Consider the following 19,270-nt stretch of genomic DNA (forward strand, 5'->3'; position numbering starts at 1 on the left):
TATCTCTATCTCTATCTCTATCTCTATCTCTATCTCTATCTCTATCTCTATCTCTATCTCTATCTCTATCTCTCTCTCTCTCTCTCTCTCTCTCTCTCTCTCTATCTCTCTCTCTCTCTCTCTCTCTCTCTCTCTCTCTCTCTACTCACCCTTCCCATTCGTACCCAACTGCTCCTAGACGACTATGTATTTTGCACCTGAGAAGGTGGAGAAGCTTCTGGCAACCCTTGACTCTGACTGCAACTGCATCAGACGGCATCAACTCACATCCTTAAAAACTTGCTCTGCTGCTCTTGCACATCCTCTCTCTGCACTTTTCACCCGACAATTTACCTTTGGTAATCCTCTACATTTTTGGAAGTCAGCAAACATCACTGCATTACATAAAACGATGCAAAAAAAACCAGATCTCCTTAACTACAGATCAATTGGCTTGTTTCCAATCATCAGCAAGATCATGGAATACGTCATCATAGACAGGGATCTAGGCCCGGTTTAAGTAGACAATTGGGAACAAAGTTATCATTGGTGGGGTTCTGTTTTACCGTCAGTCCAAAGCTTGAAAAGTTCATTTCTCAGTTTCACCAGATCGTACTCGTGACTCTGGCACCGAATTGAAGTGGCATCATATTGTTGCGGGGCCGGACGTCGGCCGAGAGCACGACCACCAGAGGGAGCAGTAGAGTCGGCTCCGCCGATCACCCGGAATGTATAGGTCGTCACCCCGGATAACTCCAGAGCCGACGGGTCCCTTATCAGACCGAAGCTCGCCAATATGTCGACCACGTGATGTAGGGTCGATTGCCAATTTCAATTTACCTAAATACCCACGTTGTCCAACTACCAGGGAAATTCACCCTCGACGATGCTCATACGGAACGAGACGCTAGTATACTCGAACCGTGTGCAACCCGAGCGGATGGTCACCGAGCTTTCGTTGGTCCAAATGTCCCTTTACAGCGGCAACAGCCTGGCTAATTCTCCAACACGCACCGTGTTAAACCAATAAAAGAAACACAAAAATTAACTGATACATTTAGCACATGGGTTTATTTGGAATAGGTGGGGAAGGAGGGGAGCATGTAAGAAGCAGAGTTATCACGACTAATAGAAATGAAATGCAAATAATGTACAAGGCACTTAACAGTTGCTACTTAAAGATGGGCCCCCACACACACACACACACACACACACACACACACACACACACACACACACACACACACACACACACACACACACACACACACACACACACACACACACACACACACACACACACACACACACACACACACACACACACACAGACCTCAATGGTCTTTATTGAAGTCTTTCAGCTCGAGGACAGGGAGCTGGAGACCAGAGCCTGTGCTTGGACCTGCCCACCTCGTCTGGTCTTCGACGATCTGGCTCTTTGGGACTCAAACCCGCAGAAACGATGCCACTCCAAGCACCAGGGATGGAGGAAAAGCGTCGGATGTCAGGTGGACGAGACGAGAGACGACCGAGCACTGCCAAGCCGACCAGACCAGACGAGTCGATCTCCGGCACCTCAAACCCGATCGCTGCCAAGCCGACCAGACCAGATGAGTCGATCTCCGGTACCTCAAACCCAATCACCCAACCCTGACGCTCACGCTGACTCTGACTCTGACCCTCACTTTCTTTCCAAGGCCCTGGCATTTCTTATATGGCATTTCTCCTGCGGGATGGGGTGTTGTGGGAAGGATCGCCGTCTGAGACGTCTCGCCTCCCATTGGTCCGGGGTTCGTGGGAACGTCGGTGTCTGAGACGTCTCACCTCCCATTGGTCCGGGGTTCATGGGAACGTCGGTGTCAGAGACGTCTCACGCATCCCATTGGTCCGGGGTTCGTGGGAACGTCGGTGTCTGAGACGTCTCACGCTCCCATTGGTCGGGGGGAACATTCCATCTCTCGGGGGCGGAGTCGGAGCTCTGGTGGCCGAGGAAACTCCGCCCACGTACGTGGTCGAACGCACGTGGACAATGGCGTCGATGTGAGGAAACGAGGTGAAGGCGTGTTGTTGTTGTTGTTGTTGTTGTTATAAGGAGTGTAAAAATCCTAACTATTAAAATAACGCACAGCGCACGTACATTTAATTCCCATTAGACAAGGGAAAAGGGAGCTATCTATCCACATTTACTTATCGATATAACTGAGCTATAGGACCTGTATGTTGAGTGCAGTGAACTTCCAAATCTGTAACAATATTACACATTTATTTATATTTTCGATTCCGGGCACCAAACTCGTATTTTCAGATTTCGCCCATCCTACAAGGAATGGAAATGTGACTTAAGACTGAACAGAGATCAGACTAATTAGCATAAGAATGACATTAATTAGTGACAATTACACCTTTAATTGGAACAATGAGTACAAATACGCAAATTGTCACAAATCAAAGCTTATATATGGCAGAAACTTATATATATATATATATATATATATATATGTATATATATATATATATATATATATATATATATATGTATATATATATATATATATATATATATATATATATATATATATATATATATATATGTATATATATATATATATATATATATATATATATATATATATATATATATATATATGTATATATATATATATGAGCCTGGTGTTGGCGCAGTGGTTAGGGCAGCGGCTTGGGATCCAAAAGGTCCCGAGTTCAAGCCCCGTTGGGCCACTGAATTAATACACCAGGGGGTTCACTCAGCCTGTCATCCTTCCGAGGTCGGCGAAATGAGTACCAGTGCACTGGGCCGGTGTATACCCCGGTTAAAATAGGTGTACCATATCCCTGTGTCGTAAGAGGCGACCAGGGTTGCGTCAGGAAGGGCATCCGGCGTAAAACATGTGCCAAATCACTATGCGGATCGTACGGATGATCCGCTGTGGCAACCCCTAACGGGAGCAGCCGAAAGAAGAAGAAGAAGAAGATGTATATATATATATATATATATATATATATATATATATATATATATATATATATATATATATATATATATATATATATATATATATATATATATATATATATATAGTTTGTTATATGGCAGGAGAAATGCCATATAAGAAACGCCAGGGTCTTGGAAAGAGAGTGAGGGTCAGCGTCAGTCAGTCAGCGTCAGAGTCAGAGTGAGCATCAGGGTTGGGCGATCGGGTTCACGGTGCCGGAGATCGACTCGTCTGGTCTGGTCAGTTTGGCAGTAATCGGGTTTGAGGTGCCAGAGATCGACTCGTCTGGTCTGGTCGGCTTGGCAGCGATCGGGTTCGAGGTGCCGGAGATTGACTCGTCTGGTCTGGTCAGCTTGGCAGTGCTCGGTTCTCTCTCGTCTTGTCCACCTGGCATCCGACCATAAACGTAATAACAATCTGCTACTGAAGAACTAAAATTGTGTCACATTCCTCCTCCTCCTTCATATGCAGCACACGGCTGCGGGTAGCATCATTGGCTGAGGGCGCGCTGTGCCGCTGATGCAATGCCCCTATACCAGTACACTGGTACTCATTTCGCCGACCAAGGAAGAATGACAGATTGAGTCCACTCCACCTGGTGTTAATGCAATGGCCGACAGGGACTCAAACTCAGGACCCCTACGATCCCAAACCAGCCACCCTAACCGCAAAGCCACCATGCTTTGTGTCACATTGATTATTATGGATGCTTTTTTGCCGTGGCCACAAACCTGAGTTGGAAACCATTAAAGTGAAACATTATTTTTCCGCCAAAAAAAAATCAATCATGGCAGATGACGACAGAATCGAGGCACTTTCAGCGCTTCTTCTTTGAAATGAGTTCAAGGGCGTCAACGTCTTCAGATTCATCATCACGTTGCACCATTTTGCCACCGATGAAATTGTATCCTGTGCATTAATCTGCCTGTAAGAACATGATGGAGTATCAAGTCAGAATAGTTGACATTTTCCATGCATCATGTCGTGCAATGACAGAGTATGTTGTTGTTGATTATAGTCTGCTGAAAACCTCTGCCAATATGTCATCGAACAATGAAGGTGAGCACATTTTCCAATTTGGTTTCTCAGCAAATCCCACTTCAATCACTTCCTTTCATTTTCATAGTGTCCCAGATGCACATGAGTGCACGGTATCTTGCATTATTTCAATCCTCGAATCTTGATCCACTTTCTGTCATGTCATATGTCATTGCATAGGTACAGATGATGATATGAATTTACTTTCCGTCATCATTTGATATTTTACACATTTGTTTTCTGGCATGGCATCGGCCGTGCTGTCACAGATGGAGGAGGACGTTCAACTCATTGATGATTGTCATCAGGAGGATCGAAAACATCACGGATTAGCAATGAAGCCTGTTCCTTCGACATCCAAGCAGCCATCTGTCTGCATCACACACGTGGGTAGTAAATCCACTGGACCACTATTACCACTGCATGATTGTATATGGGTGGCTTCAACAGTTAGACAATCCAAAAAGTGCTTTGAGAATTTGAAGCGGTTTCTCTAATTACGTACAAGAGTCAGTTATTCAGGAGAATCTCTCAGTGCTGTTAACATCGATCTACTCCAGATATACCAACGTGTGTAGAGTCAGATGAAACGCCTGTCTTGACGTGCTAGTTTCTTGGCTACCTTTTGCAGACCCACTTTGGCGAAGAACTCAGATTGCACGCCACAAATGCTAAAAAGACAGGAGTAATCACGTACAATGCAGTACTAATGGATGAGGCTGGTGGAATGGCATTTCATGACAGGTCTTCAGCAGACGGAATTTTGTCACAGGAAGCTCTACTAATGAGAAAATGTCTGAAAAATGTATGTAAATTCAGAGTATCTCTCAACCGATCCGATAACACCGCCAAGTCTCAAAAAGGGTGAAGCATCTCCACTAAACATTGTGAAAACCTTCAGGGTCCTCTTTGGTGGACCCTGCTCATCCAAGCACAGCGACGAGATTCAACGTCGAGTGGACTCCGCGAGCCAGGATGCTCTCTTCATTGTGTCCAACGATGCAATTCGCCCTCGGAATGGGAGTCAAGTCTATGACAGGAAGTAGAAAGCTGGTAACAATTTTGAATAGGCTTGGGCATAGTATCAACGACTACTGCGCAGAAGAATTTGAAATTGAGGTGGCACTCCCAACAAACGGCTGATATCTCATGTCCCAATGGAACTTGGATGAATGCAGCAATGGGCCTGGCATTCGACAACTACGATGATGAGATTTGCTGTACTTTGTCAGTGTCTGATAGCTTGCATGACACAATGCGAATATTGTATCCAAATTGAGGACCCCTTACAGGTACAAGTCAGCAAGGAATCATGACAACTGCCATGGCCATCGAACTCCAGCTGTAGCAAAAAGAGGAAGCTGGATACTACACTGACACGATGCAATAAGAAGCCACGCATGAGGGACAGTCTTGCAGATTGTAGAGATGCAGAGGAGGCCCCTCATCACGATGTAACAAGTCAAAATAAGGATTTATTATGGATGATATGTAATGCAATATCGTTGGAAAACATACCAATGTGGTCTGGATTCAATGCTCAGTACTATACTAACCATTTACCATGGCAAGTCGTCCATTGCATGCCAAATTTACAACAGCCACCATCCCACCAACAAATTTAGACATCGTGGTTGATGCACACTGCATATTGCTGCATTGCACAGAGGTGAGCTAAAGAATGCAATCAATGATATGCAATTGTTTCTTATGATCTGAACATCGCAAAGCCAGCTTTGCAAATTCAATCAGAGTCAACGGTGTATGATGATATTTTCATTATGTTTGGTGCCTTCCATATACAGATGGCTTTCTTCAAAGGAATCAGAAAGTTCATTGTTGCTTCTGGAGGTCTGGAAATTTGGACAGAATGTGGCATATTAGCGGCTGGGTCTCTGCATGGCTTTCTATCTGGCATTCACTTGAGTAGATGCGGATGGTTGCATGAGCTCTGAGACCTTGCGTTTCAAATCCTCCATTTTTGTTCTTTCTTGACCATGACCGAGTTGGATGAAGGGGTGATGGCAGCACAATGGATCTTTTTGTCTGGTAATGATGAGACAGCATGGGAGGTGATGGATAATCCAAATAGTGGACAACATTCTCAGAGAGTAGAGTGAGCACATGGAGAAAACACAGATGGCTGAACATGGTGAGATTATGTAATTCTGTTTAACGTATGTCTACTACTTCCAAGATATGTTGTTTGATCGTTATGTTTGATGTTATGTTTGATGCTACCATATATTTGATCGAGACATCCGGACTAACAACATCGACCCATTCATGGATGCTTTGTCGAGGATCTTTGGACTATTCCTCATTACCAACCATGTGCACGATGCACGATGCATCCATGATACTGCTCGCTTTGAGCAACAAATCAAGAGAAACAAAATCTTCAATTTGGAACGTGGTGGTGTTAAAAACAGACAGGCAACAAATAAGAGAGTCGCTGAGTTGAAATACATGCGCAATTTACTGGAACGGCTCTTCATCTTTGCACAGAAAGAGAAAATCATTTTCCAGCATGTGCTACCCTTCCTGCTTACTCCCGTGCCATTGTCCCTGTGCTGCACAGATGGAACCATGGCCAACAAAGCAAAGAGTAAACTTCTTCGATACTTGGAAGATCGAGTCGTGTCTGGGGAGCCGTCAACAGTTGATGCCTACATTATTGATGGCAACATCTTATTGCACTTGTCAGCTCTGAATATACCTCACAGCTACAGCTGCCTTTCTCAATGCACCCTGATCCAGATCACTGCTCTATGTCGTCAGCGCATTGACATAGGATTCAATACCTATGCCATTCCATCAATCAAGGATGTAGAATGGGAGAAGAGATGCTCCGATGACATTGTCTTACTCCATCACTGGACCAAAATAAGCTCATCCAAAATTGAGTGATGCCTTGAAGTCACCCTCTTTTAAGCATCAACTGCCCGACTTCTTATCAAGAGAGTGGGCAAAAAGTCAATATGAAGCCATTATCTCATATCAACAGGTTTTCATCTGCTATAATGACAAATGTGTTCAGATTAGTTCAATGAACAATGATGTCATCACAGAGGGGTCAAGGCCCTATGAAGCAGCCATCATGAAGCAGATACTCCCTTGTGTCTCCACATCAAGGAAATCACAACAGCTCCGGAATTCATTGGCAACATTGTTGTGAGGGCTTCAGATTCCGATATTGCTGTCATACTACTTTTCCACTGCCGCAAATATCGGGCCAGAATTTGGATGGATTTTGATTCGGGAGCAAAAAGGAGATATGTGGATATTTCTTCTATTGCGGAGAAAATAGGATGAAGTATGTGCACTGCCCTCCTTGCCTTCCATGCCTTCACCAGGTGTGACTATACATCAGCCTTCGTAAGGCTGGGGAAAATTCAACCAGCAACATGTCGGTAGGTGAGTGAGCAATTCAAGGAGGTGTGTGCTACTTTGGCCTGTGAGAATAAAGTCGATGAAGCTACACTGGATGCCATTGAGACATTCACGTGCAGCATGTACAGTTTCAGGAATGAAACCTCATTGAATTGCGCTCGGTTTCTGGTCTTCGATAAGGCCTATCGCCCATCCAAGAAACCCCAAAATCCACTCAGCAAATTGGAGGGGATCACTTCCTGCGATGGTTCCTGCGATATTTTCTGGTTTCAGAGTCCGCAGCTCCCTGAAAAGCTCAAGCTCAATGACGAAATGGAGAATGACATTGATTGTGACAGTGATGATCACCTGTCTCTATCATCGGTCAATGAAGATGACTGACTGTCGACAAATTTTCAGATGTCGCTCATACAAGGTAGCCAACATCCTTTTGCTGTAGTTGCATTGAAATGTTTACAGCCATTTTGCCTAGCATGTTTACTGCTTGATACATTTCATTGAGGACACTGCCAATTATTTAAAAGAAGATCCTCAAGAACCTTAGTCTGATTTATCTTCGTTCAAAAATAGTTGATTATGGTTACATGACTGGTCAGCTTTTGTTTTTGATAATTTCCATGTTTGGATTCATTATTCTAATTAAAAGTGTAATTATCACTAATTAATGTAATTCTTGTTCTAATTAGCCTGATCTCTAGTCATTCTTAAGTCATGTAATCATTCCTTGTAGGATGGGAGAAATCTGAAAATATGAGTTTGGTGCCTGGACTCGAAAAAATATATATATAAATGTGTAATATGGTGACACTTCAGTTCGGTGCCAAGGACACAAGTGTGATCTGGTGAAAGTTAAGAATGAGCTTTTCAAGATTTGGACTGATGGAACCGCACCATTGAGAACTTTGTTCCGATTGTCTAATTTAACGGGGCCGAGCTCCTGTCAACTACAGCTGACATAAAATTATTCCTTTTCTCCAACAATATCATCTAAGATGATCAATTCAGATTCAGACCTGGTCACTCATCCTTGAACATGCTGCTTCGACTCTCCCAATAATGGTGGAGGCCCTTAATATTGGACATGAGATCAGGGCCGTCTCTCTGGAAATATCTTGAGCTTTTGATACATCCCAGCATCCTGCATTACTCTCCAAAGTGTCTGCCTATCGAATCCATGGCCAACTCCACTGTTGGGTTACTGACTTCCTCCACTCTCATAACCAATGTGTAGCTCTCAACAGAATCATTTCTTGTCCTCTCCCTGTCAAGGCTGTTGTGCCCCCAAGGCCACATGGAACTATTTAAAATCTTCATCAGTGACCTCTCTGACTCTCTGAAAAATTCTCTTTATCTCTTTGCTGATGACTCCACCCTCTGCTGTGACATCTCTCAGCCCTCTGATAGACAGGCAGCAGCCTCTTCCTTCACCTCAGACCTTGAAGAAAAAAAATCACAAACCGATCAAACACTTGGAATATATCTTTTAACCCTGAGAAATCCCTGATACTGTCTCTGTCCGAAAGGAACATACCGCAAACCCTCCCATCAACTTTGTCAACAACCCTTTCAAAGAAGTTCAGTCACTCAAACTCTTGGGTATCACAATCAACCAAGATCTCTCTTCCCAGACATTTTAAAAGTAGCCCTCCAAAGCCAGTCACCTCGGGCCTTCTCCGTCATGCAAAGTCCTTACCTGCCACACATAAACCCCTATCCACTTCCAAGGCTTTCATCCATAGATTGATGGAATGCTGCTCTCTCTTCTGGGATGGCGGCCCTGCCTCACACCTTGCTCAACTTGGCGCCATGAAACCCAAGACCTTCAAGATCACTGGAATCTCTCGTGACTAAGCTAAGTGTATTGGCCGATCATTTTGCCATCACCGACTTTTATCCTTTTCCATCTCTGTGCTTTGTCCTAACTATCTGCAGGATGCATGCAGTCCACTATCAACCCCTTTGTTGTGGAACTACCAGAATCCAGAATCACTACTCACCTCCACACTTTTGTTTCTCGTTTTTCCTCCTGCCTGTGGAACCAACTTACACATTCTCTTCAATGTCATTCTTCCCTCAAGGTCTTCAAGACAGCAGTTCACCACCATCTCAAGATAACCCCCCCAATCCAAAACCATGATCTTTTCTACCCCCCACCCAACAACCCCCATCTCCCACCCCCAAGCCAACCGCCTGCCAAATTTCCAGTTTTTCCCTCCTGAGAGTTTGCTTCCGTATCCATCTTGTCCACCCCACACATCCTCCACAACCCCTCTTTCCTCCCCACTTCCCTTATTTGTTCAAGTCTCCCTCTATTTTATCCTTCAACCTTGCTGTTGGTGTTTCCCCGTCTTTTTACTGTTCCTTTTGGTCTGCCATGTCCTGATCCCTTCAGTGTTCTTGCTCTTCCACGAGCCTTGACTTTGTCTACAAAAAAGACTGAGAATCCTTGGGAGTTTGTCTTGGCATGTTCACAGTCCCGAAACATGTCTTAAGATGGCCACTCCAAAGTTGCACAAAGGAATGGCATCTCTTTGCAAAACTTGGATCGTGTCATGCTGGCCACCAGTCACGTGTCACGCTAGCCATCTTTCTTCATCTTTCATCATACCAGTCGGCCATCTTTAGTCAGATCGCAAAATCAAGTGAGGTGCACGTGTATGCCATCATGTACTGTGGTTGTGCCAAGTTTTAACAAAATCGGATCATGTATGTCCGAGAAATGGTTGGGGACACATTTAAGTTACAAAATGGCCACCAGTCGGCCATGTTTTATCACATCGCGAAACAAAAATGATGGGCATACCTATACAATCATTTGTTGCCTTTCTGACGAGTACAAATAAAAACGGTCCATTACATGTCCGAGATATGGTTGCGGACGCACGCATGCACGGACATGAAAATCAAGATCAAATCCATAAGCCCTCGTTTCGGATTTAGTCCAATGGGGGCTAATAACAACGTTATTAACCTGCATGTTCAACTTTCTAAACTCGGCAGATGAAACTATGTATTCAATAAAGAAACAAAATGACTGTAAATGACTGGTGAAGACTTTCTTTCACAGAAACCCAGAACTCATATAGAAGTCTGCCAGTAGTATGTGCATCAGGATTCAAAAGGGCCAAGGTGATCTCATCTTCTTTCTTTTTTTTACAGTGATATATAAGACCAATGCAACAGGTTTTACATATACCAGTACTGTATTACAATAATATAGCATAAGGACAATAGTAGATAGTGGACAAATCAACATAGATTGTGTAATTGGAACTAAGAATCACAGCATCATGAGCAAAGTCTTCACATGGTAACTCCAAACAGGCCAATGCATTGTCCTTCCCACAACTGTGACAATGTTATTTATTATCAAACAAATTAATTAATTAATTTTGCTACCAGTCAATAAATAAATAGTTACCGAATCATTTACATTGCTCTTTGCTGTATTTAAATGCCACATATAGAAAATTCTATTAAGTATAAAATCAGAATATTCATGAGAAATGATAATAAAGAAACAATATTTAACTTCTATGAAACAATTTGGTCCTATTTACTAGTTGTGGCTGTTAAAATAAACTGCGAGGTCATTTTACTATTTTCACAATAATTGAGAAATTAATTGGAGAACTTGTGTTTGACATTGTGTAAATAATTGAAAGTGCACAAAGTGGATGTAATGTAAAAGTAAATCATCTGAGTTCCATTTGTATTCAATGTTTATCTTCTTTTTTGTCGGGCGTCTGAATTGCCAAACTTTCATCTTCATCAGTTAAACATAGGACCAAGTAGTTTGTTCGATATCATATCTTTCATGAAGAGTATCGCCGGCATCCCGGAAAGATTCCAAATTCTTCCACACTTGGTCACACATCCTGCATCGTAGTTGTGACCCGTCCAAGATTGTTTCGAGCCTGCATATGTTTCTAGTTAATAAGCCTTTGAACTCGGTAAAGAATATGGGCATCAAATTAATTACATAGTGCCAAGGTTCCAGTGTGAAAAGGGACACCACCAACCACACTATTGTAACCACAACTTTACTCTCATTCTACTTCACATTGCAAAAAAAAATTCCCCCTTCGGGGAAATTAAACATCGATGAAAAATAAATGAACAATTCAACTTGGAGATTTCAAAGCAATCTTTTTTGATCCAGTTTTAGCAACAACGTTTTAAGTGTTAAATAATTTTTTTTTTATCCTCCTTTCACAGAGATATTGGAAGAGAGGCATTAAAAGAAAAAAAAGAAAAAAAAGTTGAGTAAGTCAGAAATTCAAGTTCTCTAAAGTTGGAAGATTGAGTAATATTGTATGTATAAAGGTTACTTCGAGAAAAATGTGAGGAAATACCTTTATCACAATCGTCTTATTGACAAGTTAAGAAGATAAAGACTGACAAAACTTTAGAAAAAAAAAACAAAGATCAGTTATTGCAAAGCTGAAGGACACAATAAAGGCAAGAGTAGTGAAACTACAAAACCCTTACTGGCAAAGCTAGATATAATCAAAGGTGGAAATAAAAGTAGAGATATGAATTAATAAAACAAATAAACAGAAAAGAATAATTTTTTAAAAGTACAAAGAAGAAACCAGTAAGTATAAAAAAAACATCCCAAGCATATCAGTGTGTGTGTGTGTGTGTGTGTGTGTGTGTGTGTGTGTGTGTGTGTGTGTGTGTGTGTGTGTGTGTGTGTGTGTGTGTGTGTGTGTGTGTGTGTGTGTGTGTGTGTGTGTGTGTGTGTGTGTGTGTGTGTGTGTGTGTGTGCGTGCATTTTATGGCAATCAAGTTAAATATTGAACAATCCCATTTGCTGCGGTGAGGATGCTGCATTGTAATTCCAGAGATTGTTGGTTCAAATCCAATTGAGAGCAGCAGTGATTAGGATTGATTCCAAACTTCTTGAAACAGAATTAAAATTACATGAAAACATCCATGTCACTATATGTCAATAAACGTTCCACTACATGATTAACTGCCTGCCCCCATATTATTTGTGTCTCTATGAGATGCTAGTCCAAAGATTATGATTGATACAATGCCTCTAGGGACACTTTGGATAGCTCCTAAAATCATACCTATGAAAAGGCAGCTTTGGCCAAAATTGTTCTAATTAAATGAAAAAAATATTTCAAAGGCAGTCAGCTTCTCCCTCAGCTCGCACGAGGAAGATAATGTACTTTCCATGCATGAGAAAAATGTGCGCATTCACTCTTTTAACTAACATCTTTTAAACAAGTAACCTCTTTTCACGGGCATATTCCTCATCACCAAGAGTCAGCATTGAGAGTTGCCAGATTGTGACTTCATGTACCATTTGAACAATATTTGAGTTTACACAAGTCGAGGAAACACAATACTCATTGATATCACTCAATAAAACGATTGCTTTCTCTCAAAATATTTTGCAAAACATCTTCTTCAGACATTCTTTTTCATACCTGTCTCCCTGCTGCACTTTGACCCAGGAAATGGTTCCCTGGAAGTTCTGGAAGCAGTAAAAGTGGATACCCTGGGTAAGGAGTTGCAGGATGTGGTGGAGGCTTGTATGGAGTTGAGGGCAGTGGTGATATGTGTGGTGGAAGGCGAGGAGACCCTATTGGATAAGAGGGAGGAAGTAAGACATTATTAGGTGTTCGATGTGTTTTCTACAGGCTTCATTCGTTAATTACATTTTTAATATATGGATTATATGGATATGGTGGATCACCATCACATTTTTCAGGAATGTATCCCCTGTGAATGGCGGGGTCTGACAGTATAAAATTCAATTTAAATAACATAAAGATTTTTAAAAAGCGTATAAATAAATTAATTCCGGAAGTTTACCGCCGTTAATGCAGTGGGTATTACATCACCCGATCGAGCACGTCCCATTAGTTATTCATGCCTGTTGTTTGTGTCCTTTATGGCGTTCTTAAAAAGAGTAAGTTTCCTGTTTGGAATGATTTTAAATTTTATTTGACTGCCAGACAGACAGACAGACAGAGGAAAAAAATTATCTCACTTCTCTCTGTGCATGTGTGATTGAGACAAATTCAGAGACAGTGTACTGTAATATGGCAGGCTTGTTTTCCGATTTGTGTTCAAAATACATCATTCAATTTAAAAATATATCATTCAATCAATTTCCTATTGGCTGCAGCTTGACTGGTACCATTAATCACTGTTTCAAATCTCAACCGCATACCAAACTGGCACTCAGTAGTGGAAGCAGAAGGTTTATGCGAATAGAAACAACTTATCTATGAAGTGACTCCTTCCGGTTCCGGTTTTTTAGTGACGGTTGGTTCTCTCCAGGGGTCTTTGCCGACTTTCTCAAACATAAGTTTCCGGTCATTGTTTGTCACATTTTGACTGTTTATTTTGTTGCTTCCATGTTTACTGTGTGTTTCTAGTTCAGTTTCGTTTCAAAACTTGTGCTTTTTGGTGAGTTTTCATCAGTCTTGTCATATCAGGTTTCCTTGAGGCCTACCCATCCTACCGTCTATGTGCACGATCGTGTTTATTTGTATCTTCTCCTTATTACCATCAGTTTTTAATGTCTCCACTTTTCCCTCCACCCTGCTTCTATCTCTCCCAACGATACCCTCTGTTTCATGTCTTAACATGTAAAAGAAATACAACAAAAAAACCTTTCCCCTTTTCACCTTATACCCCAAGTAACCACGTGACTTCCTGTACTGACTCTTCTTCCTCCTTCCCCTTTTACCGATCTACTTTCTTCCTTCGACTTTTTCCGACCCACATTCACCATACACCTTCACGATTTTTTCTTCAACCTCTCCTTCACCTCATCTTACCTAATCGTGAAAAAGGTGTTTTTTTTCACATCTTTTCACCTCTCACCTTACACCTCCCGTAACCATGTGATTTCTCTACCCACTCTTCTTCTTTCTGTTACTTTCGCTGACCCACCATCTTCCTTCTACTTGAGCCGATCCACATTCACCATACACCTTCACGATTTTTTTCTTCAACGTTTCCTTCATTTAATCTTACTAGTGCAGGCCCGTACGTGCGTGCCCATACATGCAAAAAAAAAAAAACTTTCAAACCACGTGCCAGAAACAACAACCACACAGGCTGTTCCTTCGCTCTTGCGTGGCCGTACGTGCAAAAAAAGAAAGAAAAAAAAAGAACTAGAATTATGACATCAATCGTGACGTCATAGCACCATGTCCTGTCATTGGTTTGGAAAATAAATGGCCATAACTTGGGAACCACTTGTCCGATCAATATCAAACCTTGAAAAGGCACATACTCAGGTCCCCAGCAATATACCTGGCAGGTTTCAATTAGATCGGACCAGTGGTTGTCGAGAAACAGCGGTCACAGACAGACAGACAGACAGACACACACACAGAGATTGCTGGAATTATAGATAGATGTAATGTTTTTTTTTAACTGCCTCTTTAAAATGTTTCAACTTCCTCTTTCACACATGTGGTTCTCTGGATTGTATATCATATTTCACTATTCTTCTTCTTCTTCTTCAAAAGATTTTTAAATTCGACCTTTCTTTCATCCCGTGCCTAAAAAGTCCCACTGTAACAACGTTTCTTTTCTCCATTCACTTAATTCTCCTTTATTGCATCCCTCACGTCATGTTTTAAGAAACATCTCTGGCTTAAAAATTTAAAAAATCCCAGTTTGCAATGCATGTTTGTGTTCCATCAATCATCCTTTTTTTTTTATAACTTCAATGCCAAATTCACCCCACCCCCTTAAATCTACCTCCTCCAAACTCCTCACCTGTTTTAGCCTCTCCTTACCCCTCCCATCTTGCCCCTCATCATATCCCCCACTATTGGCACCTCTTCACTGTCTTCTTCTTTAGTATCAGCTCCTCCTCTGGTGTCCCAAACGATGTGGTGTTCTAACATCTGTGTGCTCCGTTCGAACCAAACAGATATCTCACTCTCTCAATCAGTACACTCCTCAACATCTCAAACATGCTCTTTATTTCCTCTCATCACACCTCCCCCTCTTCCTCACCCCTTAAATCTTGTACCTCCCCCTGCTCGCTCCCTTCTTCACTATACCACTACCAAGTCTCATCCCTCCCCTCTCCCCACCTCTCCAATCACCGTCCTGCCCCTTGGCCATGTCTGCTCTCATCATCTCCCCTCCTCCTCCAGGCTTCCCTCACCTTTCTCAAAAACTCCCCCCTTACCCTTGTCCCTCAACTCTCCCCTATCACCATTCTTCCTCCAATCTCCCCCCTCACTCCCCCTTCTCAAACTTTCCTCACCTAACATCCACAAAGCCACCTCCTTTACCTGCCCTCTCTCTCCCATCTCATCGCTCCACCTCCTCCAATGTCCAACTTCCCACTGCCCCCTCTTCGTACTCCCCACTGTGCCTCATCCCACTACCACCGAGCCTTTTCTCCTCCTCCTCCTCATCCGGCCCTCTCACCTATCTCTTCTGCAATCCCCACACTCCATCAACAACTCTCCCTACCCCCCCTTCATCCCTTGTCCTACCCTCCCCCTCCCCTGCACCCAAAGTCTCCTCCCCACTGTCTTCCTTAATGGTGTGAACCTCAAACAGCCGGGCCCTTCGCTCAAAACTGCCATGTTTCCATACAGGTTGCCATTGACAAACCAGACGAAGTCTGCTTAACAGAAACTTTCCTCCGACTAGACATCTATGACTCCCTTGTATCTCTCACTGACTACTCCCTCCTATGTGGTGACTTCAATTGTCATCATGCCAGTTGGCTGGGTGTGGGTACCTTCCTCACCTGCGATGGCACTCCAGCAAAAGACTTCGAGACTGGTCTCCCATCTCTACTTTCTCCAACATCAACTCATCCTGAGAATTCTTTTGAAGAAATTTGTTCTCCCTCATGCACAGATTTATCCCATCTCATATTCAGTTGTCCTAGCCTTCCTCCTGTCTATGGTACACTGAAGCTTGCGGCAAGACAGTTGTCCTGAAAAAAACTTGCCTTTGCTTCATGGAAGGCAAATTCAACTGAAGGCAATCTCAGTTCCTTCCACAAAGCTCAGAACAAGTGTGTGTCTACCCTCAAGAGAGCCAGAAAACAACATCTTCACAATCTCTTATCTGAACTCTCCAACCTGTCTCCCCCCTTCCAAATCCTGGTGGCATCTAGTTAAGTCTGTTTCTCATGTTAGTTCCTCCTCCATCCCCTCCCTTACTTCAAGTGGCTGCACAGCTGACACTGCACGTGAAAAGGCTGAATGCCTAAACTCCGTGTTTGCTTTTAAATCGTGTCACAAACCCATCGCTTTCTGAAACTACCTTTCCCAGTTACACCGAACTGTTCCTGGACTCTGTGTTCTTTTCTCCTAACAAAGTGGAGAGCTTGTTGTCAAACCTCAACTCCGATTCTGCAACCAGTCCAGATGGCATCAGCCCACGTGTCCTAAAAACCTGCTGCTCTTGCTCACCCTCTCTCCATTCTATTCACCCTCTCATTTGCTCAAGGTCATCTGCCATCTGCTTGGAAATCAGCAAACATCACTGCTCTGCATAAAAAGGTGCAAGAACAGATCCCTGCAAATACAGACCAATGAGCGTTCTCCTAATTATCAGGAAGGTGATGGAATCTATCATCGGTTCTGACATTAAATCCTTCCTCTTCTCCAATGGCCTCACTTCCACTCATCAATTTGGATTCAGACCAGCTCACTCTACCCTGGATATGCTACTCCTGCTTTCCCAACAATGGATGGAGGACCTCAATGCCACACATTAAATCAGAGCCATCTCCCTCGATATATCGCAAGATTTCGATACGGTCTGGGACCACACCCTGCTTGCCCAACTTTCTTATTTTGGTATGCAAGGCAATATCCACTCATGGATCGCAGTCTTCCTCTCCTGTCACAGACAACCTGTGGCCCGAAATGGAGTTTTCTCATCCTCTCTTCCTGTCCAGGCTGGAGTTCTTCAAGGTAGCGTTCTGGGCCCTGTTCTATTTCTGGTTTTCATCAACGATCTCTCCGACTCTCTGGAAAATCCTCTATATCTCTTCACTGATGACTGCACCCTCTGCCGTACCATCTGTCATCCCTCAGATTGGCAAGCAGCAGCCTCTTCACTCTTTGCAGATCTGGATAAAATCACAAGCTGGTCCAACACGTGGAACATGTCTTTCAATCTGGACACATCTCACACTCTCACTTTGTCTCTCCAAATGGACCGTTTGGAACCCCCCCCGCCAATCCCCCATGTACTTTCTCAATAATCCTCTTGAAGAAGTCCTTTCTTTCAAGCTTCTGGGTCTCACTATCTGCCATGATCATTCCTGGGAAAGCCACATTTCAAACCTCGCCTTCAAAGCCAGTCGCCGACTGGGAATCCTCCATCGTGCAAAGTCCTTCCTCGACCCACCTGAGCTCCTGACCACATACAAAGCTTTTGTCTGCAGCCTGATGGAGTACTGCTCTCCACTCTGGGCTGGTGCTCCTGTCTCTCACCTTTCTCGGCTTCATGCTGTGGAAACCAAGGCATTTCGGATCATTGGTATCTTCTGTGGTAAGGCTGAATCTTTGAGTCTCTCACTCTTTCACCACAGGCAGATCTGTGGTCTTTCTGTCTTCTACCATCTCCTCTTCGGCCTCACCCCCACATCCAGCTCTGTCTGAGACATGTACCCCCCCCCCCCATATCTCCTCAGGGAGCTCAAGGTCCTCCAGAAAACACCCTTCTGGTAAAACTACCATAATCAAGAATCACTGCTCACCTTTATTCTTTCATTCCTCTTTTTCCCCACCTTTGGAACAAACTCCCACAAACTTCAATCCCACTCTTCCCTCCAGGTCTTCTAAACAGCTGTTCACCATCTCTTATCTTTCCCCATCCAAAACCATGATCTTTTCTACCCACGATAATTCACCCCAAAACCTACTTCCTTCAAATTCCCTGTTTTCCTTCCTGAAAGTCCCTGTAATGTCCATCTTGTTTACCCTGTGTACCCTTCCCCATCCCTCTCCCTTCTACAGATCTCATGTCTCTGTTCCACACTGTTTTGTGCTTCCCTCTCCTGCCCCTCTTGTCTCCTGCTCCCCTTGTTATACGTTCTGTGTGTTCGCTCTTATATGAGCATTGACATAGTATATATATATATATATATATATATATATATATATATATATATATATATATATATATATATATATGAAGTTTTTCCTCGATCATAAACTGACGTTTGTGGACAGACGGACAAACATGAACCAATTGCATAACCCTGCTTTTCGCTTGGTGTGCGTGGAGTAGAGATGTACCTTCTTGGTGAGATGAAGTTACTTTTCATGCTGATGGATAATTCCAGAATGTTCTTGCTCGGTTCGGTTTCGTCTAATGTGATTATGTCACGACTCTGCTGGATGAGTCCAATGGTCATTTCTGTTATGTTAGTCACCAGATGAAGGAGGATATTTAGGATTGACCGGACATTGAAGTCAGTTTAGTTGCTTGGTTTTTGTCATTGACCATCGTTTGTCTGCCAAACTTATGATCGAGTGGTTTGCTTGGTTATTTGGAGGATTTTTGTTTTAACGACTTAACCACAACGTACATACTTATAACATGGCATGTAATCTATACTCAACAGTATTGGTCGGCTTCTCTTTACTGAAGAACATTAGTCACCCAGTTGGGGTTTTTCAGACATCCTGAAAATGATTCTTGTGACTTGATATTAGCTTTTCTTGCAATTATTAAATCGATGATATCTAATTGTGTTTTCAAATACATTATTTTATCTATATTATAAAGCAGGAGTGTCCGTCCGTCCGTGAACTACTCCCTCAGTTTTGGGGATAGCCCCACCAGACCTTCTGTTGAAAGTTTTGGGGTCCCAGCGG

The 19,270-nt window shown here is 42.9% G+C and overlaps 1 protein-coding gene across 6 annotated transcripts in view; it reads right to left on the reverse strand.

Annotated features, from left to right (window-relative positions):
• Positions 1-19,270, reverse strand: part of LOC147019265 (transcription factor 7-like 2) — a 303,769-nt gene that overhangs the window by 171,491 nt on the left and 113,008 nt on the right. For all 6 annotated transcript variants that reach the window (XM_085899606.1, XM_085899608.1, XM_085899607.1 and 3 more), the window contains one exon: positions 12,869-13,023. In XM_085899606.1, coding sequence (XP_085755732.1) covers positions 12,869-13,023 — 155 coding nt within the window. The remainder of the gene's footprint in view (positions 1-12,868; positions 13,024-19,270) is intronic.

This window comes from Eptatretus burgeri, chromosome 10 (assembly GCF_056783735.1).
Source record: "Eptatretus burgeri isolate ZD-2024b chromosome 10, Ebu_testis_v1, whole genome shotgun sequence".
Lineage (NCBI taxonomy): Eukaryota > Metazoa > Chordata > Myxini > Myxiniformes > Myxinidae > Eptatretus > Eptatretus burgeri.